We start from the raw sequence: 25,428 nt of genomic DNA, 5'->3' as shown, positions 1-25,428 counted from the left end.
TTAAAGTTTTACTTCCTGACTAAAAGCGTCATTGAGTGTTTTTTTAATATATATATATACAGGTCACAAGAATGGTTTTTGTGTGTAATTCTTTAGACTTGTATCAACTGTCAGGTTTACAGCACTGCACACTCCAGCTCCAGTGTTATTTTCTATAAAGCTAGAAGAGACGCAATATTTGCAATGAGGCAGCGAGGCAGCTGTATTTCACACCTGTCACTTCGACCTGCTCCCTTGTTTAACCTTTACCGTGACCCCAGGTACAATGTACCGATTCATGCAGCAGGGTGTTGTTGTTTCACTGGAGTTCAGCCCTGCTTGGTGTTTACGTGTGTGCCTTAACATCATCAGCCTAAATACAGCATGCGTTCCAAAATGAGTTTGGACAGTTTTCGCAAAGAGTTGTGGTATTTAGTGAGTGCTTCTTATGTGTGAAAAGAATTTTTTTTTTGTGCTGAGCTGATCTGTGTAAGTTCTTAAGAGCATATTAATACTAAATGTTTGGTGGAATCTTTCAGTTGTAGTTAGGTAAATTAAAATTAAGTATTAAGACTGTAGGAAAGCTGTTTGTCCGGAAGGGCAAAACAACCAAATGTATCTTGTTGGTCATCGCAGAACTATTTCTGGGCTGCTCTCTAAATTGTTTCCATCGATCACTTCTACGGATACGGTGTTTTAATGATGTGTCAATTGACTGCGAGGAAAACGTGTGACGCATTTAATCAGTAAAGTAATAATAGAGAATGATGGTGAGCTAGAAGCACGTGTCGAACACAGTTGTGTCTGATGTTTTGTATGTCCGCTCAGGCCAGCCCCTGGCCTCGGCTGCTCGTCTCCTAGAAGGCAGAGACTTCACATTCAGAGCTCGGCAATTTCACAGACAACATCCATTCCATGAGGGAGTCTGGTCACCAGTTAGCCACCGGGATGGTGGCAGGGGACATTCAGAGACTCCCTGAGGGAGAATGCCATCTGCGGCAGCTCTCCAAGACAACTCGTCCAGACCGGAGGGCATCGCCTGGACGCCGCAAAAAGCTCCAAGTCATCATATGTGTTCTGCTGGTGGAGCTGTGTGAAAGATTCACATTCTTCGGCATTGTATGCAACATGATTCTCTTTTGCACTGTAAAGCTCGGCTACGACAACTACCTGGCCGCAACAGTGAACTTGTGCTTCATAGGAGCCAGCACACTCACCCCTGTGCTAGTCGGCTGGTTCGCCGACACCTGCCTAGGAAGAACCAAGGTGCTCTACTTGTGCGCTTTTCTCCATTTCTTTGGTAAGACACAGTGTTTATTTTTCTTATTTTTATACGGCATGGTTGACATTTTGATTTTGGCAGAGCATCTGAATTTTTGAGCAGTTTTTAGTTTTCTACAGTTATGTACCATGGAAACTCAGATCACGAAAAAGAACTTACACAAAAAATTCTGACAAATAAAATCACGAGAGGTCTCACTGTAGTACATAGTGTGGATCCCTTTATTTACCTTTTGACCCCATGTTCAATTCAATATTTCAGTCCAGTGTGAGCTAATATGTTCAGTAATATCTTCAGCTTCTGACCCGCAATCGCAGTGACTCCTCAATTGTATTTTCCATAGGCACGGCCATGTTACCCGTAGTAGCATTTCCTTTTGAAGATTTCTACATTGACATTCATCATATGAGTCATAAGTTGGAAGCTCAAGAGCAGCAGGCGCTGTTCTACACCGGCCTACTGGCTGCTGCCCTGGGCATTGGCGGTATCCGGGCCATTCTCTGTCCCTTGGGTGCATACAGCCTGCAGAGCTACAATCAGTACCAGCTTTTGGGCTTCTTCAACTGGTATGTGATGCATCTACAGAATGTCCATTTAGGTGGCAAGTACATATTGGAATAAATATTTACAGTAACCGGGACTCTCTACTTTCTTTATTGGGTAATTGTTGTGCAAAGATGACATTTAGCTTGTCCTTCAGCTAACCTATTGTATTCTTACTAACCTGGGGGAAGACATATGATGAAGATACAGCATAAATAGGTGCACAACGTATCTCAAATTGAAGCAAGCGATGTGTCCATGTTATCGAAGAGCAAGGAATTTTATCTGGATGCTGCAAAACATAACAATTCAATAAGACTTGTGTCATTTTTTCTTTTAGGTTCTACTGGTTGGTTAACCTAAATGCCACTGTTGTTTTTTTGGGTATTGCTTACATCCAGCAATCTGTGGCCAAAAACCTGGCTTTTTTAATCCCCTTCACATCTGCATTGCTGGCACTTATTGCCATACACATGATGCGCAACAAACTCATCTACAAACCCAAGAAAGGTAAGACGCATGCACCATCAATATTATGTCATTAGAATATTTCTGGTCATGTAGGATTTCGTTTTTAACTCTTTTTATCTAATTATTAAAAATTTAACCCAAAATGTTTATTGTACCAAACATAATAGCTACAATGCTTTGGTACCCAAACACACACACACATTAGAACATTTTCACACACAGCCATAAAACTCTCACAAGCATTAAAAAGTGAAGCCGTATAAGAGTTTTTTTTTTTTTTAGGTAAGTGAGACAGGTTCATTTATTTTTTAATTTTATTTTTGGCACCTTAAACCATTGTCTTCTTGTTTCTGTCAAAGGCGGATCCTTACTGACCACGTTTGGAGTTTTCTTGAACTCCCTCAAGATGTGCTGCCTTCACTATCGCCACCTTAGTGGAGATGTGCCGTCCTGGTTGGACCGGGCCAAGGAGAATAACGGCGGCCGGTACAGTGAGACTCACGTAGAGAACATCAAAGTCTTGGCCAAGCTCTTCCCTCTTTATGGTCTCCAACTGATATACAGAGCCTGTATTACTCAGGCAAGTCGCAAATTAAAGCAGGGGTCATCAACATGGTGCCTGGGGGGCACTAGATAGCCCCCAAGGAAACAATGAGTCAGGGCATCTTAGCAAATTTGTGTATATGAAACTGGTAGCCCTTCGCATCAATCACTCACCAAGAAGTAGCTCTCAATTACAAAAAGGTTGGTGACCCCTGCTGTAAAGTGTCTCAAGCGCAAAGTACAAAAATGCATTATTTTGTTGTTCACTGTGGTTCCATGCAGATTCCCTCTGGATACTACTTACAAGCAATGAACTCCAACCTTCACCTGAGTGATGCCCTGTTGCCCATCGGCACCATGAACGTGATCAGCATTTTACCTCTTCTCATGTTGGCTCCGCTGATCGAGTGCGTGAACAGCTGCTCTCTCTCCATGGCCAAAACTCCACTGGCACCGGCAAAAGTAATTAGTGAGTATTCTCCTTTACCCACCACTGGTGACACAACACGGTGTTTTATCATCTTCATCTAAATATGCCTCTTTTTGTTCTATCTCTGTTGTCCTCCCTCTTCTCTCTTAAAATGACTTGTCATGCAACTCCCATTCTGCAGCCCCCTGTCTCATCACCCCACCCTATCTAATCCTCCCCTTACAGTTCTGGGGCATGCATGTGCAGCTCTGTCCGTCCTGGTGGCAGGTTTATCTGAGCTGCACAGAAAGGCTTTCCCCCTGGTGGAGCAAACCCTCTCCGGGAAGGTTCTACAAGTATCTTCTATGCCGTGTTTCCATCTGGCGCCGCAGTACATCCTACTCGGACTGGCTGAGGCTCTGGTCACTCCAGCATGTGAGTGAAAAGGCAGACTTGCTTGAGCAACAATGTAATGTCGTATTCAATTAATGTTTCTGCTTTCCACGGCAGGTTCTCTCATCTCTTTCCAGTTGACTCCAGGGCACATTCGAGGAATCTCCCTGCACTTTCTCACACTGTCCTATGGGGGAGGCTGCTTCCTCGGAGCTATCTGCATTCAGTTGGTCTACTTCATGTCTGGAGGTAAACAAGTACTCATAAAGGACAGTGCTTACTTTAAATCTTACATGTTGTTTAATACATAGTGATGCTTGACTGCAGGTTCCTTTTATCCAAGCGTCCTGCATGATGGGAATCTGGAGAGATTCTTTTTCTTCATGGCCACACTGATGATGATAAATACTCTGGTGTATTGGAGTATATCAAACAGGTACTGAGAATTACAGAATCATGACTAATATAATCAGCTCGACCTTCAATAAGTCATATTGCAGACTAATGCACTGACTAATGGTCAGCTAGTTGCATTCTTTATTCTGCATGAATAAATGAAGGCCCCCTGAAAAAATATTATTGCCCCTTCTGGCCAGCGTGCTGTTCGAGATCCAGGAGGAAAGGCCCAAAGGTCCCATTTTTACTCTCAGCATTCCGAATGAGAGGCAAATGTGTTGATGGATGTTTTCAACCCCTCCTAGTTCTCGTTTTTGTGAGATACATGGGCATGTTGTAGGGAAGTCAAACTTATGCCAGTCATAATTATCTGCATGTAAGATATTGCCAGTTGCTTTTACAACTTTTATTCTTTCCTCAGGTACATGGATCTGAGTGTGCGGGGTAAAGCTTTGACAGTCAGCCCACTAACAGAGAAGCTTCTTCGGTACAAAGCTTGCCTGCGATACTATGACACTATGGAGCGCTCGTACACAAACAACTCCTGTGAATCTATCATCTGAAAGAGTTTAAAAATCATCTCTATACTTTGTGGCGCTGGCGCTGCTTACTGCTGTGTCAAATTGAATATTTGTTGTTTTGTTGTGATTTGTGATAAATTGTGAATATTTTGCCACGTGGGCTGCAAATTGCATTTTGAGACTACGTTTGTATGTTAAAATATGATACTGTGTACACAACAGCTGAGAAAAAACATAAAAACATTATTTTGACAATTTTTAGCTTTTCAAGAACTAGTCCTTATTTTCGTGTGACTACAGCTAATTTTATACTCGCAATTTCAGCCCAACAAGTAGAAATATTTGTGTATATTAACAAGAAAGCGACATAAAACAGTTCAACAATAAAATTCATGATACTCACATGAGATGATGATTGTTAAATGAATTAATGTGCGCAGATCGCAACAAATATGTTTGGGTAGTTGAACTTATTCTATCAGGTTTTACTCTGATAAATCATTCTGAGGACGTAAAAATGCTGGCAACACTGAAGGCGAGCACTCTGGCCTTGTGAGGAAATTTGAAATCAGCTACAGTATAAGTCTGTCTATGCAAAACAAATTACACTAACATTAAGTGCATTGCAGCAAAGTGAAACATTGCAAAATTAAATAGTACATTTTTATAATTTCGTGAAACAGATATTATCCATTTATTTTCAACATCGCTTAACCTGTTCAGTGTTGCGGGTGCTGGAGCCGGTCCCTACGGCATATTACCTGGATCTTGTCTAATTTAAAAATTGGAAGTCATTAATTTAGCTGAAGTTTCCCCATCCCTGATCTAGTGTACCTAATTTGATGACCCAGTATGCGTGATAAAAAAAAAGATGAGAAAAGCAAAAGAAAAGCATTTGAATTCATCAATGTATTTAAAAAATAATTTTTTAACGCGTTTTCAGAGAGAATGTTACCCCAAAATGGAGCACCAGTGGTGCTTGGTTGCCATGGAGACGGCAGCAGCCTTTGCCGTCTGTGAACAGGAAGAGGAGGATCACTTTTCTTTCTTTGATATGAACGCTAACCATCGATTTTCAAACAATGGATATACCAGACACTATTAGAAGACGTTTGGAGGATTTTTCTCGTAATGTCTTTGTGGATCAGAGTCAATTTCCCACAAAAGAGCGCTACACGTCCTCAACACACGGTAAAGTCAACACGCAGCTAGCATAGCAGCGAGCTAGCATGACTAACAACTGGAATGTTTTTTTTTTTTGGAGCAAACTCGTCTTTCCATGCAGCTTCAATTATGTGCAACAACTCTGTGTCTGTTTCCCCCCAGACAGGCGCGTTCTGTCCAGCCTTCCCCTCCAGATGTCTCTGTTCTTTAACATGTGGTTCTTCCCCTTGTGGTGGATCAGTGAGATTGTCATGCTGCACCTCAAAGTACGAATATATATATAATAATAATAATAATAATTGGAATTTATCAAAGGGGTTGTACTTTGTAGTTTTACACAAACACCGAACTGCTTTCTTCTGTGAGTTTGAAGAAGTTTGCCAGTCGTAGTCTGACACAGTCCTGCGAGGTCATCTAAACGGAAAAGAACTGCATGGAAGTGTGATGAGCAACTGTTAACTACATGATTTCTTTGTTATTTTACCAGTATTCTGCTTTGCCTGACTACTACAAGTTCATCCTCATGACTATCCTCATCCTGATGACTGTAATTGAGGCCATCAGACTTTATCTTGGCTATGTGGGAAACCTGCACGAAAAGGTGGCACATTAACACTAAAATGAATTTTGAGGATAAAATTGAGGACATGTCAATGAGCACTAACCAGAAATAATTTGCTATTTTGTTTGCAAAAGGTTGCAGAGTTGGCTGGGTTTTGGCTGCTGAGCATCTTGCTGCAGTTGCCACAAATCCTCTTTCAGCTTTTCAATGAAGCCATTCTTATACAGCCGCTGGAGAGAGGCATTCACATTGTTTTAGCGCTTTTCATCCTCACGCAGGTATGAGGCGAGGCTTCGTGTCGTTGTAGGATATCAGTGCTTCATTTTTGTACATGAGTGATTTGGATTCAAGTTAGACAAGTAAAATGCTTTCTTCTCTTGAATCTTCTAGGGTGTTGCTGGTTTTGTGGCTCTCCGGGACTTGGTCAAACACACAGAAAGTCAATTTCATCTCCGCCAGTTTGATTAGAACGTCTTGGCACGCTTTTTTATAAAATGTAAATAATGAATTTATTAAGAGAAAGCATATTTATATTTTGTCAATGTATTACATACGTTTGTACATGGTTTTGGTATGATTGTAAAAAAAACATGCAAATAATGTATTATTTTTATATTGCTTATTAAATGTAGCCATCAATGAACGGTATCCTGATTCCTGACCCATATGATGACTCCATAATTTCAATTTTAGACATGCAAGTCAAATTGTCAAGCTATGTTAGCATAGGTTAAAACACACCATATAAAATGACATTAGCATCAGAGAGATCATGTTCACTAGATGCTTTCACATGTTCCTTTAAGTCCTTACGTTCCATTGATTGGCCAGAATGTCTGTAATCCCAACATCGTACTGTAAAGTGCAGTAGACTCGGATGGCCTCTCTGGAGCAGTACCACAGGCCATTCGTGACCTCTTCCTGAGTTACTGGGGACTGTGATCTTCAGCCTGACAGTGACACTCACCTATGGTGCCATTCTGTGGATGTCGATGGCTTTGCTACAGGGGGTAAAATGCTCTTTGGTCTTCTGTCTTCTAAAGTCGCATTGCTCAGTCTGATGAAAAATGGAAAAACACAGGTTTGTACTGTTATTTTTTTAATCATAGCATCATGATATTGTGCAAGACACCAGCATGTCTTGTTAAACTTCAGCTTTGAACCATTCATCTTTCCACAATTTTATTTATTTTTTTACCTGTGTCCTCGCAGGTCTGTGTACCGTAGTACAGGCATTATCAAATTAGGGTGGGAAAGAGGCTTTCTCTGACTGATTTCGGTCATGAGATCTCGACGGTTCATCTCTCGAAATGGTAGATGTTTCAGCAATCCAACTAAATAAATTACAAAACCGGATTTATCAAACAAACCAGATGAAGACACTGGATTTAGTAGAAAGACATTATTTCACAAGTTATTAATTTGTGTTTTCACTTGAGTACAAACGAACTATGTCAACATTCAAGACCAACCTGCAAAGTCGTCTTCATCTCTCAGAGCTTGCCATTTGGTGCTAGATATGTGTTCAAGTGCAGTGGGCATAGCCTGTTGGACATGGTAACGATTTGGCGTCATTGAGGGATTTCTATCTCTACAATAATCATTCTCATTGCTGAGGCTTGGCGGCAGGTGCCTTGCGGGACCCATGTCAAACATGGCACGATGGCGACTGGAAAGAAAAAGACCATTTGTGAAGCTCACTGAACCGACAGCAGAAACAATAATTGATGGTCCAAGTTTTACCTGTGAGATGATGCATTGACGGGTGATAGTCCTAAAAGAGTGATACAAATTCAAACACGTAGAACTTCTGCATGTGCAAAAAAAAAACAATCATTATGGATGCACCACTCACCAGAGAAGCAATGCTGCTGTTGCTGCATTTCATGATGATGATGATGATGACGTTGAGGATACTGATGATGATGATGGTGATGATGGTGATTATGGAATTCCTCGTGAGGATAATGATGATGACTATGATGGTGATAATGGTAATAATCCTGCTGCTGCTGTGGCTCCTCCTCCTGATGCTGTGGCTCCTCCTCCTGCTGTAGCTCCCGCTGCAGCTGATGATGATAATGTTGGTAATGTTGCTGCTGTTGATAATGATGTTGCTGAAGATGTTGATGATACTGATGATGATGAAGCTGCTGCATCTGTTGCTGGACTGGGTACAAGAATCTTGGAGGGCGGCGAAGTAGAGCACTGAAGTGCAGTAGCTTTGATTTCCACTGCGCGTTGTCTTTCTGTTGTTCCTCTTTTAAGCAAATATCAACACACGCCAACACAATTGTAACATAAGACATTCCAATAAATAATCATGGATTACATTCCTTTGATTATTTCTGAGTCCGAACTGCAAGTGGTGCTCGGTTAGTGGTCATTAAATACAAGAAATATAGAAAACGCACCTTTTGTATTTGAAATGTCTGCATATGGAGTGATGTTTGAGCTAGCTCTCTTCTTGCGATGCGTGTCTTTTTCTACCATCCTATCTTCTCGAGAAGTACTCTGAAACAGCACAGAGGATAACTTCCAACTTTCATTTGAAAAGAAATATCAAACTTTTACTTGTCAAGTGCTAGTACAGTGGTACTTTAACCTTTGGACGCAACCACAGGGGTTTTCAAGTTTCAAGTCATCACTGGGTCAATTTTTTTTTTTGCTTTGTGCTTTTGTACAAGCCACTATTTGCAGAGAATTGCATAATATCTGTGCAGCATGCCAGCTCCCACTCACAATTTAAGATTAAATTGACTGACTAGCTCAGTCACAGGAGAAACGAAACTAAACAGGTATGCACTCCCTTTTTTTTGGGGCAAAAATATAATGAAAGTCAAACGCCATCACTAGTTCTTTGAATTACCATTAAAATCATTTGAACATACGTATTTGAAGGGTAAAATAGTAGGACAGGTAGCTTGTGGGATCTATATAATATCAGTGATACTTTTATTAAATGTAAAAAATGCTGATATAATTGGGGAAAACATCAGTTTAACTAATAAACAACAACAAATAAGCAGGTACAAAGTCAAATAAGGTGGTTAAGCTTTTTTTCCACTTTTGTTTAGTCTTTGCACAGATGTGCATTTAACTGCCTTGAATACGAGCCCCCCTCAAAAAAAGCCTCAGGCATCTTCAGAAGATTGAATTAAAAGGGGTACACGTTTTAAGACAAATCAAAACTGAAATTGAGATATAGAATGTAGGTTTAAAATTCATAAATTTATCAGCTAAAATGTGTTGGTAAATTGTATGAAATGTTTCAGACAATAGGAAGTCATTACCTTGATAGGTTCAAAGCCTTGCCAAAGGGTTACCTGACTGATCCCCAGATAATCAGTATTTCCTGCATGGATCACACTTTTCCGGCCAGGAAGTTTTACCTTGACAGAAAACGTGTTGATATAATGCAACATCAGGAATAGTAATGGGGGTTCCATTCAAGACCTTACACTATACAATATTCCATACCAAGTTGTGGAGATGGTAAATGACGAGACAAGGAGACAAAGGCAAGTGTCTTTTAGTCTCCACGCTGCCACCACATGGAAGTATTTTCGAACACCTTGTCATTCCCCTTATCTGAAACTGGGCCATGATGTGCCGAAACTTGACCGTTGCAGTGTACAGTACTACTACTACTACTACTACTCAACAGTTTAAAGTCCGCTTTCCAATCGCCGCTGGGTTGGACTGGATTCTCAATATGGCTTTCTTCCACCGCGAACGGTCCATGGCCATCTCATGGTTGATGCCGAGTGCCTTCATGTCGGCTGCCACGGTCGTCTGCCAGGTCTTTTTAGGTCGGCCACTGGGTCTTGTTCCCTCTACGTTATACGACATAACTTTCTTCACCCAGTCGTTCTCATCCTTCCTCACTACATGTCCGTATCATCGCAGTCTGCCTCTCCTCACCACATCCACTATGGCCTCCACTCCCATCTTCTTTTTTAGATCTGCACTGGTCTTTTCCTCCCTCATTGACACACCACACATCCATCTGATCATCCTCATTTCTGCTGTTTAGTTTGTCTTCATGTTCTGTTTTCAGGGCCCATGCCTCACTTCCGTACGTCATACTACTTCTGACGCAAGCTGAGTACACTTGGCCTCTCATCTTCAGGGATGGGGCCTTAGATGTTAAGAAGGGCATGAGTTCCCTGAATTTCTTCCACCCGCTTCTCACCCTTGTGGTCACTGCTAGGTCCATCTCTTATCTCAGGTCTTACTGTTTATACAGCAAGCAGCAAACAACCCTCCTTTAACCTATGATTGTCTATCAACGCTTTTAACCCAGAAGCCTCTCAAAGATTCAGCTTCTTGGTAAATGTCTCCATCATGGGTCAGCAGAATAAAGTATTTCATGTCATACCTGCCATTTTCTCCTGTGTCTTTTAGGTGGTCTTTCTAGGAAGCTCTCTTTTTGTGCATTCTCAATGTCAAAGTCAGGCTCCTGCAAAGAGCCAAATGTTAAATGTTTGAGATTTATCGTTTGTAGGATTCAAAAATCAATGTACTGTTGTCTTACAATATGATGTGTGATGCTTTGCAGAACTTTAGGTTGGATCCTATTTTTCAGCCTGTCTCTTTCTTTGCGAGTCATTTTCTTCTTGTTCTTGACAGAAGATTGCTATGGGCGAGAGGATCAGCATATTTTTTGTACGTTATCCAAATGTGATCATCATCTGACAAAAAAGAAATGCTTATATAGAAAGATTTCTCCATGGGAGCAGAGCATCACCTTATGTCGCTTACCTCTGCATGTGCACCTTGTGACTGTGTGAGCAAATGCAATGGAAGTCCATCAGAATCTGAGCTATTGGAACCACTGGTGCTGCAAAAGCAAAAGAAGTAATGGTTACTTACAAGTAGAATTTAATAACACATTACTCAAGTTTCCAATTGTTAAGAATAATCACCATCCATCAGGTTTATCTACACAATGAATGTGAGCCATGAAAATAGATTTTCTATTAATTCAACAAGGAAAAACAATACTACACAAGTGCAAGTTGATTCTCTTTGGGGGATTCATTCATTGATTCGTTAAATTCAATACTTTCGCTTGTGTTTTAGCTTATTTTAAATCTTTTTTAATTGAAAAAGAATCAACATGGATATAATACACTCAAATAAATACATGGAATCAATAAATAAATTAACTATTTATTATTAATAAATAAATAATTAATTCTAAATTAAAAATAATACATTATTTTGCTTTGCTAGACCTTATTGATAGGACGATCATTTTTGCAACAAAAATTAAAACGTCTATGTGTGTGCACGTTTACGCTCAACAACTCACAGTAGTGGACATAATTGATTTAGTATGCATAGAAATTCTTGGGAAACATTTATGTTGAGCACTGCTTTGTATATTGATAAATTACCCAGATTCCAAATCGTAGACAGAGAAGTCGGTGTCCAATTCTTTGCCCAGTTCTCTGACTCCCTCTCTCAATAGAGTTGTCAGTTCTTTTGTACAATAGGTCACCTGAAGCAGCATAAGTGGACTATTAAATCAGATGCATGTTTTTGGATCAACTAAATCACGATGAGTTGTGTGCTGTTCTCTTACCTTTGTTGGATCTGGATCACAAAAGTCAAGTAAGGTGTCTAAAAAGTAATAGCCCAGGGACTTAAGGTCTTGAGTGGTGAAATGTGTTCCCTTCCGCTCACCTGATGAAATGTTAGAGTTGGGTATAATAAAAGCATACACAAAAAAACGACACATTCAGAAGGTGCACACCAACCCAGTGTGGAACCTCCAAAAGTGGCCTCCATGGTGTAGCTGTTTTTGATGCCAAGTCTCCACATGGCCACTCGCCCGGTTCCCTCTTTGGTTTTCTGAACCTGGAATTTACAGCTCTGGAAGGCGAACTACGCAAAGAGGATCCAGAGGCTGGAATTAAGAGTGGACACAGATAAAAAGAACAGCATTGTTCTGACAAATAATACCTGGTCTTTGACGTTCTTGCTCAGCATCAGAGGGAAAACACGCTCTCGAAGCTTCGGATAATCATCATCTCTGTTGTTACAACCGTACATGAAGACGTTGTTTTTACGATTGTGGCCATGGAAGTCACAGTAGAGAACTACATCTGTCTGCTTCAACAGTCTGAGGAATAAAGACAACAACAGTGACCTCAGAAACCCAATTTGACGATCAAAATAATACAGTGCATGGTAAATAAAGACAGTGTACAATTACTGAATTTTTGGAGCCGGTATGAAAATGACCGGAAACATTCTTCTCTGAGAATAAACAATAGATCAATAAATGTATCATCCTGCCATTAATCTTCGGAGCCAATTACAGGGCATACAAAACAACCATTCACACTTGCACATGTGCACTGTCACTGAGTGGGAATCAAATCCACGCTGCCTGTGAGTAAATCACTACACCATCAGTGACTTATAAAAAGATACCATACAAAAAAATACTGAGAAGATACACAATAAAAACGGCTCACTTTTCCACCATGTTCCGGGTGTGCCAGACACATGGAAAGGAATCCCTGAGCGTACTATTATAATTCCTGTTGAGGTCCCTGCCTGCTAAAGAGCAGCGATAATTGCCAACCACCACACCGTCTGGATTTAGCATTGGCACCACCTGAAGCATACGATGAGGGAAAATAAAAAGTCATTTCAAATGCCTGGCATGAAGCACTGATATAACACATATAAAATAACTTGTTGACCTTCTGGTCAAGTCATAAAACATTCGACAGCAATTACATCACTACTCAGTATTTTCTTTTTCTAAAAACACAACTAAAATAAAGAGCACCAACTGCTCAATCCAGAAATGCGGATCACCCATATATTGAAAGATTTCTGACCAGGTTTTTTTGAACTCACTCACCTTAAAAACAAAAGTGTCTCGGAGAAGTTGTGCATCATCCGAGTTCCCCAGCAGAAAGTCCAGAAATCCCTCCATCAACCAGGATGCATTGGTTTCTCCTGGGTGTACTCTGGCAGTTACCACCACAGCTCTTTTGATTTTTCCCTCTTCTTCTTTTTCGCCAGCCCGTGACGTTACTGTTAGCACATAGACTGCGTTTCCAGCTAGACTGTGACACAGGACTCGTACTTTGCAGTATGACACCACTGCTGGGTTGGATGAAATGTGCCTGAGATAGCGCTGGAGGTGTGAATAGGTATAGGGATAGCAATGGGCGAGATAGCAGGTGTCAGATTCATACGGGAACTGAAGAGTCCATGTGAGTGAGTACAGGGTCCTTGACTCATTGGTATCCTTTGCATTCTGAATTGGGACAAACATGAGACATACCGTTCATGTCAAGCACAGCTTTGTTATCTGTTCATACATCGATACAACCTTGCATCCATCCATACACTAGTAAAGAATTTTGCGGGTGAGCAGGAGCCTTTCCCATGGGTAAAAGTCACATTTCCGAGTTGACCCACCGCAATTTGAGGGGGATAGGGAGTGAGCATTGGAAAATATGTATTAACAATACATGTCACATTGATGAAATTAGTGACAAATTAAATGGAGAATGTGCTGTATTTTTTATTTTTTTTTTCACTATGTGTGTTTTCTCTGTTTTTATATGTTTGATTAATTTACCCACCACCTTTTTTCTAACAAATTCTAACAAATTCTTCAATAATGGCTGATGAACATTGACTTCAAGATCCCAAATCGCACTTGGGACCACTGCAGTGATTAAAAATGTTCAAAGGAATAAATGCAATAAACGAACAAAATTCTTTTTCATGATAATTTGGTTTCCCAAAGATAAAATATCCCATTTTACCATAGCTCAACTGTGTCTCTGCTTGCGCAACCATATGAGGAAGCTCAAAATTGTGCCCATTATTGAACTTCAATCCACCAACCTGACTGCGGTAGTATATGATGTTGGAGCCAGTTCGTATCCATCCAACAGCGTTCTCCGTAGCGGCTCTCTCAGAGTAGAGCAGAGGCTTCATGCCCTGGGAGTAGAGGCTGCGGCGCTTCATCAAGTTGACTATAGTAAGACGGTAGTCCACCCCAGCCTTCATGTTCCGGACTCTGAAGTAAAACCACTGCGTGTGCTTGCTGGTGTATAAATCCGTGCGCAGGGTGAGTTCATACTCATAGGGACCCCTGTGCAGGAGACGACACATAGATTAGGTTAACCTAAACGCAATGTAAAAATGAAATATTTTCAGTGACTCACACTTGCACAGCCTTCTGAAGGTTTCCACTCTCAAATCGTGATTCAAACTCAAGTGAGAGGTCTGTCTGGCTGGCTTCGTTAAAAGAGGAGGAGGTGCTATTTACAGACAGCCGAGAACCTCCGACACGAGAGCATGTGAAGTAGGGACACTTGTCAGCTTAAAAAGAACGACAAACAAAAGACATCAGGAATTGGTCTTTTCAATAATATTTCTGAATAATATTTTTTTATATAAAATTAATATAACATATATGGCACTCAAGTATTTTTCCTGTTATTTAATAGTCATTTTTATCTACGAGTTTGTACTTATAATTGGGAAAATGGGAACATTTCCTCTCATGATAAATGAATAATTCTATAAATGAATATATCTATGTTTTTGAAAACAATTTGACCTTTATAAAAGCATAATTCATGCAGCTCTCATTTTGGTTTTCATTGGCCAATGAGTTCCTATAGAATAGTCAGGGGTACAGCAGGGGTCACCGACCTTTTTAAAGCTAAAAAGTACTTCTTAGTTACTGATTAATGGCTATCACTCGGAAACACACTTCTTAAATAACACATTTGTACATTTGTTCCACTTGTTATTAATAATGTCATGATGTTATTATGGTATTAATAAATCATCATAATCTTTCATTAAGTGACTAGTCATTTAAATGGTTTCCCACAATAATTTGCAAAGATAGAAAATCATAATGTCCCAAGACTGTTAAGATACTTTTAGGACAGGCTTGTGCTACTCATGAGGTCTTGGCGGCTACCTGGTGTCCACGGGCACTACGCTGGTGACCCCTACTGTGCAGTATTTTATAGTTATAAAGTTACCCCGGTCAATGCAATAGACAACTTGTCTGCTCTCCTCCCCAGTTGAAATGGGTGTCTTCTCATTACCACTTGGTTGGTAGAAAGGTTCATGGTTTGGAGGCTCCCACTCTGCGATACAGGAATCCAGTATGATCAAATTGCAGATCATCAGATTCCTTTTGGACTGGTGGTAAGGGGTAATAAAACACCATTGTCATAATAAAATTTGTCGCATTACCTATGTGATGGATTGCATTACTGATGACCTCACACTCTACTGGCCAACGTGCGCAGGAGATAGATGGGAATTGAACCAGGTCCAGTGGTGCTCGAAGACTAAAAACTGGGCGTCCACCATCAAACTCTACACGCAGCTGCCTGGTTCGCAGTGTCTGACTAATGGATACTAAGGAGACAGAAATAATTTCTTTAGTTAATCATTCTTTAAAGCTCTTGTTCCTTCCAGTACATGTGGAAAAATATGTTCCCATTATGTCCATTATATCATCTTCACAAAACAAGGTTAAATTGAGTGGGATTGCTTGTATGTCTCAGTGACAAAGCAGCGTAATTTTTTTTATTTTTTTTTAAATGGCAGCCTTGAGGGCTACATTAGAAATGTGTATTTAAACTAGTCAGGCTACTCTCAAAATAAATCTCTTTCCATTTGGGATATTAAACACTTACGTTGCTTTTTCTCTGCTACGTCCTCCTTGTCCTCCTCTTTATTTGACTCATTGGTGTCAGATTTGTCCAATTGGTAGGAGTTCCACCAACTTCTTATCACAGGACCGGCCATGGCTGATGTTGTCCCTTCCTAAATGTCAAAATGCAAAGCATGTATATAAGGACCAGGCGTTAGAAACTGCCAGGAGGTGTTTATTTTTGTTTAAAAATGTGGCATTAGTTTGGGGGGGCAGGAGCCTGCAGAATAATCCTGCAGGCCTACACAACTGGGCAAAGTTTTGATATATTCATTAGCTGCATCAGACAGGGCTAATTAACAAAGACAAAATGTTAAAAATACATAGAATTGCATCAAAAATGCTTCATGCGCACAGGATTGTATTGCAAGTCAAGCATTCAATTACTTTCACACATTTTTTTAAAAATGACTTTTTATAGAAGAAAATGATTAATACGATCATGTACACAGATACGCATTTAAGTGACCATGACAGTATTGCCACTAGATTGTAGCACTTACTAAATGTTGCAGCAGATGTCATCCCCATGATGCTCACAGCCCCTTGGTGGCATATTTGCATGACATATGGGGATGGATATATGTTGCAATTTCTTTCTTTGGCATTTAGCCTGGTAACAGCATATCTTTGTTGTCCTCTTTCTCTGCTGTCTCTGAATAGATAACATTCAGACTAAAAAATATGAAATACTTGCAGTGCTCTACTAACCAAAACGGCTACATTCACAGTGCGGTTAAAATTGAAGCACAGAAAAGAATAGCTGTAGTTTATTGATGGTACACATTGAGATTGACACAGGGAGTGATGCAGCAATGATGTCACACTATTTAGATTTTGTAAATAAAAATATTTCAAAGGTATTACTAAGGTAGCCAATCAGATTGTGCTGATGTCATTCCCTATGCTGCTTGAATTTAAGACATTCATTTCCACTGCATCATACTTAACCGGGAGCCGATCTCAACACTATTGAATTATTTCTTCTCCTACGATGTTCATAAGAACTGCACATTATTTTAAAAGCAGAATAGTCAATAGTATATTCAAGTGTAAAGCTGAGGCTGGTGATTATAGACAAATGGCCAAAGAAATCGCACATCACGTGACGGTAGGATCCCATCTTTGACGTTCTGATAACCAAAAAACACGAGGACCACTCGTTAAACCGATGTAGTGCTCATAAATTTGCTTTTCTGCCCATTACTTGCGGCTGTTAAATTAATATTTATACGTACCTTTCCCCCATTAATTTAGGACGACTTACCTCGCTTCAACGCTGCATTTCAGTACCAGGGTCTGAGAGAAGTTTGTAAAAAGCCCAATCTTGTTCGAGCAACAAGGTGTTGCCTAGCAACCGATGAGCCTGGCAAGCACCGCAACAATTTAGCCTCTTTCTGTTTGGCTAGGCCAGTTTCCAACCTACAAAATCGCTCGGATGCAATTCATATAATGACAAAAGTTCGTTTAGTTCCAATATTATTCGTGTATGTGACGATAATTTACGAAGTTGGGTAAATGAATAAAATTCAACCAGACCTTACGGGACAAGGTGTAGACGTAATTTCTAGCCAAAATGGTCGCCCTAGAACGCTACCACTTCTACTAAATACGAATATATTTAGAGTACAGGTAATGCGAATCAAATTCATAGAAAATCAAAATGCCCCACAACTTTTAGATCCTGTGGATATACCTACCGTTTTAAGGGCTACCGTGGGCACATAGGCGCCATGTTGGCTGCCTGGTCGACACTGGTTAAAACTAGACAAATGTACCTTATGTTCTGCGAATATATAAGAAATAGGTTAAAACACAGAGATTGGAAAAACTGTTTAATAAATGTACAAAAATTTACACAGAGAACACAGCTCGTCCTAATATACATGTTATGTACAATGATTTTTTTTAAAAAAAGAAGCTAATTAAAAATGCTGAATCTCACGCAAACTGCTGCGGCCAGCTGAATACATTGTTTATTATAAACTGAAGATTGATGGCACATTTACACTTGTACCTATAAAAACGAGGAACGGACATTCAAACCCTTTCGGTTGATATAGGTGTTCATTTTGAATAGAAAAATATAGACAACTGAACGAAAAACACATCTTGGAAGAAACAATAACATGACCTACATACAGTATGTATTTTTTTTTTTTAAGTTGTTCAATCAGACGTTATGTGCTGTTCAGCTTCCTTTTCTTCAGTCGATCCCTCCAATTGTCAGGAAGTGCCTCAAAGTTGGCATTCTTTGAAGCTTTTCCTCTGTAAGTTAAAGAAAGGATACTTTTTAAAAAAAATAAAGCTGAAGGATTAATGAATTAGAAGAAACTGATACTGGTAGCATTCATTATATCACAAAATAGAAACATTAATAACAGGAGAAGAGCACAAAATTAATTGTCACATACGTGAGGAGCTGCTGGTGTTTCCAGTCTTCTATACTCTTCTTGTTGAGCTGATCTCTATCTTCATCACTGGAGCTGCTCTTTTCCTCCTCCTCAAGTTCTTTCTGGATGCTTTGCCACTTCTTTACAAGGGATGGCATTTTGGTCTTCCCCTTCTACAATTACAAATGGACAGCAGGAGACATCATGTGAGAACTGCACAGTAGAATAGTGTCCAGCTCGCACAATTACACTGTAAATTAGGAAATGCTAAGTGCATCAAACCTTCCGGAAATGTCAAGTATTAACTTAAGCTAAATTTGTGAAGTTAGGTGTGACTACCACCTGCATCTGATGCTCAGGCCTACTCCAAGTTTTACATAACTTTCAGGAAAACACCCAATGACTTGTGCAACTGCTCGTAAACTATTTGACAGCTGCCTAACTTCAGTCATAAACCCTAAGTGTGAACAAATCCCACTTACATATAGTTAATTATTGGGAGTCTGTCCTAGGGGCAAAAATAAAAGGTTGTTATTGAGAATACCATAAAAATAACCTAAAATTATGCTGTGTTGTCACATTTTGCCTAAATAAATCAAATTATACAACACAATTGCCTCTTTGAATTTGAACATGCCTGAGATTAAATTATCGTCCTTTAGAACATATGTAAGCAATTATTTTGATGTAATAAAAAGTAATACAATGACCACAATCTGAACTGATTACGAACCTTATCTTTCTTGGTTTTCTTGATCTTTTCCACAGGTAACACTTTAGGCGATGAGGTTTCACAGGCTGGCTGGGGAGGTGGCAGCGGTGGTTGCGGGGGCATCGCGGGAGCAGGTGGAAGAGGAGGTTCAGAGGGTACTAGAGGTGCAGTGACAGCTGGCACACCCCAGTAAACTGGCGTTGTGATGACAGGTGCTAGACAGAGGCAAACCAATGAGGTTGGTGGTGGTGGCGGCAGGATTCCTAATGTGACTATCAGATGCCCAAAGTTTACCTGCAGTGGTAACATGCTGCGTGTACAGGATGGGACTACTTCCAATAATGGCTTTATTAAGCTGGCCAGCTTTTCGTTTCTGACCCTTACCCAGTGGATCTGAAGACTCCAAGACCTGCACAAGGAAACAAAGTATAAATCTTATGAATCGAAGCTAAAGAGTGAACAAAAAAGTGAACAAGCGCACACCTTAACACCAGCAACAGCTGAAGGGGGCCACCCACTGCCATCATCTTCAGTTCCAGGGGCTGGAGGCTCCATATCATTGTCATCGTCCATCTCCATTTCAACCTCCATTATCTCACTATCACTATCTGGGGGCGGAGGAGGTGGAGGGGGTGAGCCGGGGGGCAGAGGCGGAAGTGGTGGGAGGTCAGGAGGTGGAGGAGGGCTGTCAGGAAGTGGTGGTTGAGATGGAGACCATGATGATGATGGCGCTGCTGGTGGGACAGCAGGGGCACGGACAGATGGGACTGTATAAAGCAAAAAAACTAAAACTGTTACTACTAAAGAAAGATTTTGACAATTTTATTTGAACCTTTAAACAAGCAGGCACATTCTTGTTCTCACCTGAAGATGTTTTGCCATCGCCTTGGCTGGTGGTCGGACTAGCCTGGTTGCCTTTCAGGGCATCCCCCTTTGCCTCTTCTGTCGGGAATTCCCACTGCGATGCATGCGTCAGGTCGTTGACATAAAAATACCGCCTGTGCTCTCTAAAGAGTGGGACAACAGAGATAGAAGGCAACAGTTTCAACGAGTGGCCTTGCAACGAGTTGACCAGTACGATGACCTGGGACAGAGGGCAAGGGAGTAGACGTGGTAGGGCTTGGTATGGATGGTAGCTTTCACCATCCTAAAGGGGAGTCCAATTGAAGATTGACTAAGAATGTGGATAGGTAACCCACCTTGCTCTCAAAAACAGTTAAAGAAAAACAAATCATCTCTGGCTCCCAAAGGCAGTATTGAGAAGCCCACATCATGGTTGTCATAAACGTTGGGTTTAAGACAATCATTCCCTTCACGACAGATGAGGAAGATGCCAGGATGCAGGCACCATCATCAACAACAAGAAATCACTAATATACATCATTTACAATCACACAATGATTTGTTACGGTCATGAAAAATAATAAACAGAAAGACATGAAATAGAGTTGGTCTGACCTGCTGGATTCCCGTCATTGCTCCGTCTTCACCTTTAATTGGATGCGTGACACTGGTGGCTTCCAGGGCATCACTCTGTCTGCATTGCGTTCTGGGGGGACTGTAGTCCTGAAAAGTCCAAAGCTCTCCCAGGCACCCAGCTCTACTACCTCCCCACCCAAATTCTCCACTGACTGAAATTCAGTCTTACAAAGGCCCTCGCAACAGAGAGCTTTGGAGTCTCTCATCAAGACATGGATTCCTTTAGAGAAGCAGCAGGCTGGCCCTGTGTGGATGCTCCCTTATCAGTACACCAAAGGCACAATGCTAGAATGACCTTTTTGTCACCAAAACCTGCAGAGTCTGACTTCTGGCTTGTGCACCAATCCGCACGTACTGGTTAAGCTTGTCATGATGTCATGATACAAAGTCTGCCCCCACGGGATTGAGGCGCGCGTAGTCACACTGCACTTTATTGGGGGAGGGGCGAAGGGGTGTAGAGATGTTAAAGGTAAGCAGTGCGTACCTGTCCCAGTGGCAGGACCAGCCTTTAGGGGCGGCGTTAAGTTCATAATGTTTTATGTGTTCGGCAGCTTCCTGAAGCCTGCTGCGAAGATAGGCCCCGTTCAGAGCGCCCTCCCTCCAGTCAGCTATCCGTGTCTAAAAATAGGGGGGGAAAGAGGGGCATTATTAGGAAGCTGATGAGCAAATTTAGGAACAGTGTTCCGCAATTAGGTCAGGAATGACAAGTTGTGACTGATTATAATGAGAGTTTGAAATATTAAAGCATATGCAAATGGTTATGCGCACAAGGACATTAAAGCAAATTAGCCAATGAATATTTTATGCAATGACATAGTTCCTAGCAGAAGTTGGAACAATTTTGCCTAGGTACACACTCACGTTACCTCCGTTTGCAGCAGAAGCAACTGAAAATTCGAGACGGCCTTCTTGTGTATGCCCAGGAACTCCATCTTGCTTGTTAAGGTGTTAGCCAGTTCTCCAATCTGAAACTAAGTCACTCCATGTTAACAACTGTGGTTAAGCACACTTTACTTGTTAGAGTGGAGTACTATTATAACATCATCTTACCCTGAGCTCAGGTGTTTCTACTTCTTCCTTTGGTGGCACTTCCGGTTTCTGCTCAGGGTTACCCGTTTCCCCATCATCTTCTGCTGTAACACTCTCCGGAACTTTTGTATATGCTAATGGAAATGATACTTAGATAATGGCATTTCTCACATTTATTGGCATTAGGGCATTAATAACTCACCTGTCTGTATGTTCTCCTGAGGCTCTGAGCTTCGACTGTTGGAATCAGGACTAGGAGCACCCGGGAAGACTGTTTTCCATCGCTTTTTCCTGAGCGCGCCACGAGATACAGAAGCATCTTGGCTCGTCTCGGAACAAGGGCTGGAGCCTCCCGCACTTCCATCGCCATCCTCCAGAGCCTGGAGCTCAGCCTAATAATGAGAGGTCCACTTTATGCTGCTGAGACACTGTGATATGGAGGCACACGTCAAACAAAACAACCACCAACCTTCTTCCTCTCCAGAGCCAGCTCCAGTTCCATTGTGTCTTCTTCAGGTCCCCCTTCAATCTCCGAGTTCTCCTCTGATAGCTTCTTTGCATCCGAATCTTTCTCCACAGTTTGGATAGCAGCTAAGTCATGCGAAGGGGTAGACGGGGATGCCACAGGGCGAACAACCTCTCCGTCAGAGTCCACACTGGTCTCGTTTTCATCCAAAACTTTAAGGAGTTTTTTTCGCCATTTCTCTTCAGCATCTTTCACTTCTGTAGGGATCAAGGGACCAAGCAAAGACGCCGCCACTCCACATCGCTCTTCCTCTTTACTTGTGAGACCCACCACACACTCCATTACCTCCTATGTGATAAAACACAATGATGTCATAGCACCATGAACACATTTTTCAGTGGAATCACGTGGACTTATACTTGCCTTCACTTTAGTTTCTTTAGCTGATGTTGGTGGTGCAGCAGGTGTGGTTTCACCGGGGTAGTGATCTGCACTTGATGTACCATTTCCATTGGCACTAAAACAACACATTGTAAGGCATGTCACATCTGACTGTGTTGATGACTGAAAATTAGGCATGGCCCCATTACTGGTTTGACCATGGTTTCAAAAAGTCAAGGTTTCAATGATCGCTAAAATTGTCTGTCACAGTAAAGAGCTCATGTTTTAGCGGACTTCTAAGTAGGGTGATTCACTATTTGCAGAGTTGACTAAATGAGCAAGTTGCTTATTTTTCCCCCTGGCTAAGCAGGGTTGGGAAGGGTGAGCAGTTGTGCACAAAGTAGAGACCAAAAAGAATTAATACACCCCGCAGACTCTAGCAGGTTTACATGGATGCCCTTTTGTTCAATTGATCAATGTACATTGTCCTTTAATAGGAAGAAAAATATAGCATGCCAAATGGTAGTGCGTAGCCCATGGATACACGATCCATGGATCTTACCATCAATGCTCACCATTCCCCAGTAATGGAACACTGTGACTTATTAATAAGAAATAAAACAAACAGAATGTTAACCTTTTTTTTTTTTTTTTTAAACTTAACACTGTACAAGTTATCTGAACCGCTTATCCAAACATTTTGTCGTTCAGTGGGGGAAAAAAAATGCTATTTTTATTCACCTAAATATTTCAATTAAGGATCTTTCAGAGTTGCAATTCTAATACCGTGATACTGCAATGTTTTTCATCCACTGTTATCATGCCGTCAGAATCTAATATCTGCATCGTGCCGAAGTGAAGAATGTAAGAGAGAGCCTCGTAAATATTTTTGATGGAGTCACTCACTAACCTGTTGGTATAGTGAGCCAGTCTTTGCACTTGATTAGCGAGATCGTGAGGCAGCTCCCAAGAAACCTCATTGTTCTGAGTGTTCCAGTAATAATAGCAGCCAGAGTTATCATCCCAGACCTCCTGCCAGTCCCCCATTTCCACATCCACTGGAAGAAAACCAATATAAAAGGTGATGTTAAGGATGCGCATCATGTGACTAGGACACAGATAGGATCGGATGAGATTTTGTATTTTGTATGAAATTTTCAATCAACCGCAATGCCTCAAATAACCTGATCGATCAATGACGTCGCTGATCGGCTCTGGGAAATAAAGCATTACAGCAACAGTGTTTCCCAAATACACATTAACCTGTGCTGGACTGTCACAGATGAAGTGCGAGTACATACAAACAACAGAAGATTCAACCCCCCAACCTCAGAATTGTGAGGTGAATGTTATAGTTCCATGGTACAGTCATTGGGAATTTAACATTTTCATTTAATTTTCGCTCAATCTAAATTGTTAAAATTACATCTGAGCAGACACATAATTACCTCCAGCTAGTGAGTACTGAGTATTAAACTCCAACTGGTCCTGTTTGGCACCTGGTTGCTGGGCATTAGCATCTGGTTTGGGTGCACTACCAGTCGGGATGGAAGGTTGACCTGCTGCATCATCTGAACTTGGCTGGGTGGTGATGGCATCAATTTCCTGTTGAGCAATGTTACAAAGTATATATTTTTAAAACACTGCTACAAAAGCAAAGATTAATCAACATGCCTGAAACTCTTGATCCAACAAATGCATTTTCCAGCCACAAATACGGCAAAGAAATAAATGTTAAGTCATAACTTGTACAATTTCTGTGGAAGTTGATGGACATTAATTCTGGGCAGTAAAAGGAAAACTGCAGCAAATCCCAGAGGGGAAGCAAAAAACAAAAACTTGAATAATATCATTCTTGGCTTGTTCTAAGAGCAAAAGGGGAAACTACTTAAATTGGAAATCATATCTTGGTGAAAAGTATTTAATAGCCCAACCCAACTACAAGTAAAATTATACTTACCGCCATGAAGTTTGCTAATGTACTGTCAATATCAGCAGAGCGATTGTGCTGAGAAGTTGCAGTTGATCGAGACACTGCAGCATCCTCTTCATCACTGTCTTCATAGGCCCCAAGCAAGGACAGACCCTCTGCAGGTGGACACAGACATGTTCAGTCAAATAATCTTCCCTGGGTAAAGTATGGACCAGGCCTCACCCAACCACCAATAACTACATGAGTAATTCTGTCAAATCAACTTGAATGACTCCTCACAGATGAATGTCATTAATTGTTAACATAATTAAGGGTAATGTGAGCAAACATAAGTGAGTCAAAATGGCAGGCCTTTCCATTGGCCAGTACCCATGATGTAGCTCTCAGTTGCAAAATAGTTGTTGAACCCTGGTTGAGTCTATTTTACAGTTTTTAATATAAAAACGTACCGGTGGCTTTCACTGCGGGAGGCTTCATATTGAGTCTCGCTCTCAAAAAACGCTGTCCTTCTCCTTCCTGTTCTTCTGCTACCAAAACATCAGGGTAAAAACAAAACAAAAAAAAGATTTTACGACAACCATCAAAGCCAGGATAAATGAACTCAGATTAAAGCTAACAGCTATTTTATTAAGCGACCAACATTCAAATTTTGAAAGGCAAACTGGTTCGCAACGAAACAAATATATGACACACAATTCAAAATTTAGTCGTTACATTTTCACGCTATTTAGTTGTGTCACCTTAAAACACGCAATACACGTTTCAAATGGTACGAGACTCGAAATACGTAGCATTTAGCAAGCCCGACGCTAGCAAGCGCGTTGGGAAATACCATCGGATCCCGAGAGCCCTTCTTCCCTCTCCCCGGCATTTCCTCCGCGGAGCCCGGAAGGAGAGAGTTGTAGAATTGTTCTCCGACCAACCGCTCCTCCCGCAGAGCGAGTCTTTTTCTTCATCGCCGATTCTTTGGCCTGCGCGGCAGCAAGCCTTCGTTTTCGAAATCGTCGAGTTGCAGCTAGTAGCACAAAGAAAGGAAGTGGTCCGAACA

At 41.1% G+C, this 25,428-nt stretch overlaps 4 protein-coding genes across 5 annotated transcripts; 2 read left to right on the top strand and 2 right to left on the bottom strand.

Annotated features, from left to right (window-relative positions):
• The first annotated feature begins 743 nt into the window (after nucleotides 1–743).
• slc15a5 (solute carrier family 15 member 5) lies at nucleotides 744–4,709 on the top strand. The gene is given in 10 exon segments (XM_049722917.2): nucleotides 744–749; nucleotides 808–1,279; nucleotides 1,605–1,827; nucleotides 2,145–2,314; nucleotides 2,635–2,855; nucleotides 3,101–3,287; nucleotides 3,474–3,662; nucleotides 3,738–3,869; nucleotides 3,948–4,056; nucleotides 4,438–4,709. Coding segments are annotated over 10 exon segments (1,851 nt in total). The 3' UTR covers nucleotides 4,580–4,709.
• An 810-nt stretch (nucleotides 4,710–5,519) lies between these two features.
• Nucleotides 5,520–6,906, top strand: tmem17 (transmembrane protein 17). The gene is made up of 5 exons (XM_049724348.1): nucleotides 5,520–5,728; nucleotides 5,864–5,967; nucleotides 6,189–6,302; nucleotides 6,398–6,541; nucleotides 6,654–6,906. Exons 1-5 carry the CDS (start codon nucleotides 5,620–5,622, stop codon nucleotides 6,729–6,731), a joined length of 549 nt encoding a protein of 182 aa, XP_049580305.1. The 5' UTR covers nucleotides 5,520–5,619; the 3' UTR covers nucleotides 6,732–6,906.
• On the bottom strand, nucleotides 6,747–17,695 carry agbl2 (AGBL carboxypeptidase 2). The gene is made up of 23 exons (XM_049724329.2): nucleotides 17,255–17,695; nucleotides 16,491–16,642; nucleotides 15,971–16,100; nucleotides 15,522–15,689; nucleotides 15,305–15,412; nucleotides 14,471–14,627; nucleotides 14,148–14,397; nucleotides 13,147–13,548; nucleotides 12,752–12,894; nucleotides 12,234–12,393; nucleotides 12,029–12,155; nucleotides 11,854–11,954; nucleotides 11,666–11,769; nucleotides 11,028–11,106; nucleotides 10,801–10,902; nucleotides 10,645–10,725; nucleotides 9,557–9,655; nucleotides 8,678–8,777; nucleotides 8,119–8,523; nucleotides 8,007–8,037; nucleotides 7,736–7,932; nucleotides 7,462–7,597; nucleotides 6,747–7,320 (listed from the first exon to the last, which is right to left on the bottom strand). Exons 3-23 carry the CDS (start codon nucleotides 16,080–16,082, stop codon nucleotides 7,227–7,229), a joined length of 3,156 nt encoding a protein of 1,051 aa, XP_049580286.1. The 5' UTR covers nucleotides 16,083–16,100; nucleotides 16,491–16,642; nucleotides 17,255–17,695; the 3' UTR covers nucleotides 6,747–7,226.
• A 114-nt stretch (nucleotides 17,696–17,809) lies between these two features.
• On the bottom strand, nucleotides 17,810–25,422 carry fnbp4 (formin binding protein 4). Of its 2 annotated transcripts, none has more exons than XM_049724333.2 (17): nucleotides 25,213–25,422; nucleotides 24,830–24,907; nucleotides 24,408–24,535; nucleotides 23,896–24,052; nucleotides 23,358–23,505; nucleotides 22,490–22,583; nucleotides 22,070–22,414; nucleotides 21,803–21,992; nucleotides 21,622–21,734; nucleotides 21,438–21,542; nucleotides 21,056–21,189; nucleotides 19,957–20,099; nucleotides 19,576–19,859; nucleotides 19,387–19,501; nucleotides 19,114–19,307; nucleotides 18,402–18,553; nucleotides 17,810–18,255 (listed from the first exon to the last, which is right to left on the bottom strand). In XM_049724333.2, exons 1-17 carry the CDS (start codon nucleotides 25,334–25,336, stop codon nucleotides 18,168–18,170), a joined length of 2,592 nt encoding a protein of 863 aa, XP_049580290.1. In that variant the 5' UTR covers nucleotides 25,337–25,422; the 3' UTR covers nucleotides 17,810–18,167. The 2 variants fall into 2 exon arrangements, with proteins under 2 accessions (XP_049580290.1, XP_049580291.1); XM_049724334.2 differs by having other exon boundaries at nucleotides 24,830–24,904.
• Nucleotides 25,423–25,428: the final 6 nt, after the last annotated feature.

The sequence above is a fragment of the Syngnathus scovelli genome, chromosome 6 (assembly GCF_024217435.2).
Source record: "Syngnathus scovelli strain Florida chromosome 6, RoL_Ssco_1.2, whole genome shotgun sequence".
Lineage (NCBI taxonomy): Eukaryota > Metazoa > Chordata > Actinopteri > Syngnathiformes > Syngnathidae > Syngnathus > Syngnathus scovelli.
The sequence above is the reverse complement of the archived record's forward strand: the minus strand, read 5'-3'. Positions and strand labels throughout refer to the sequence as shown.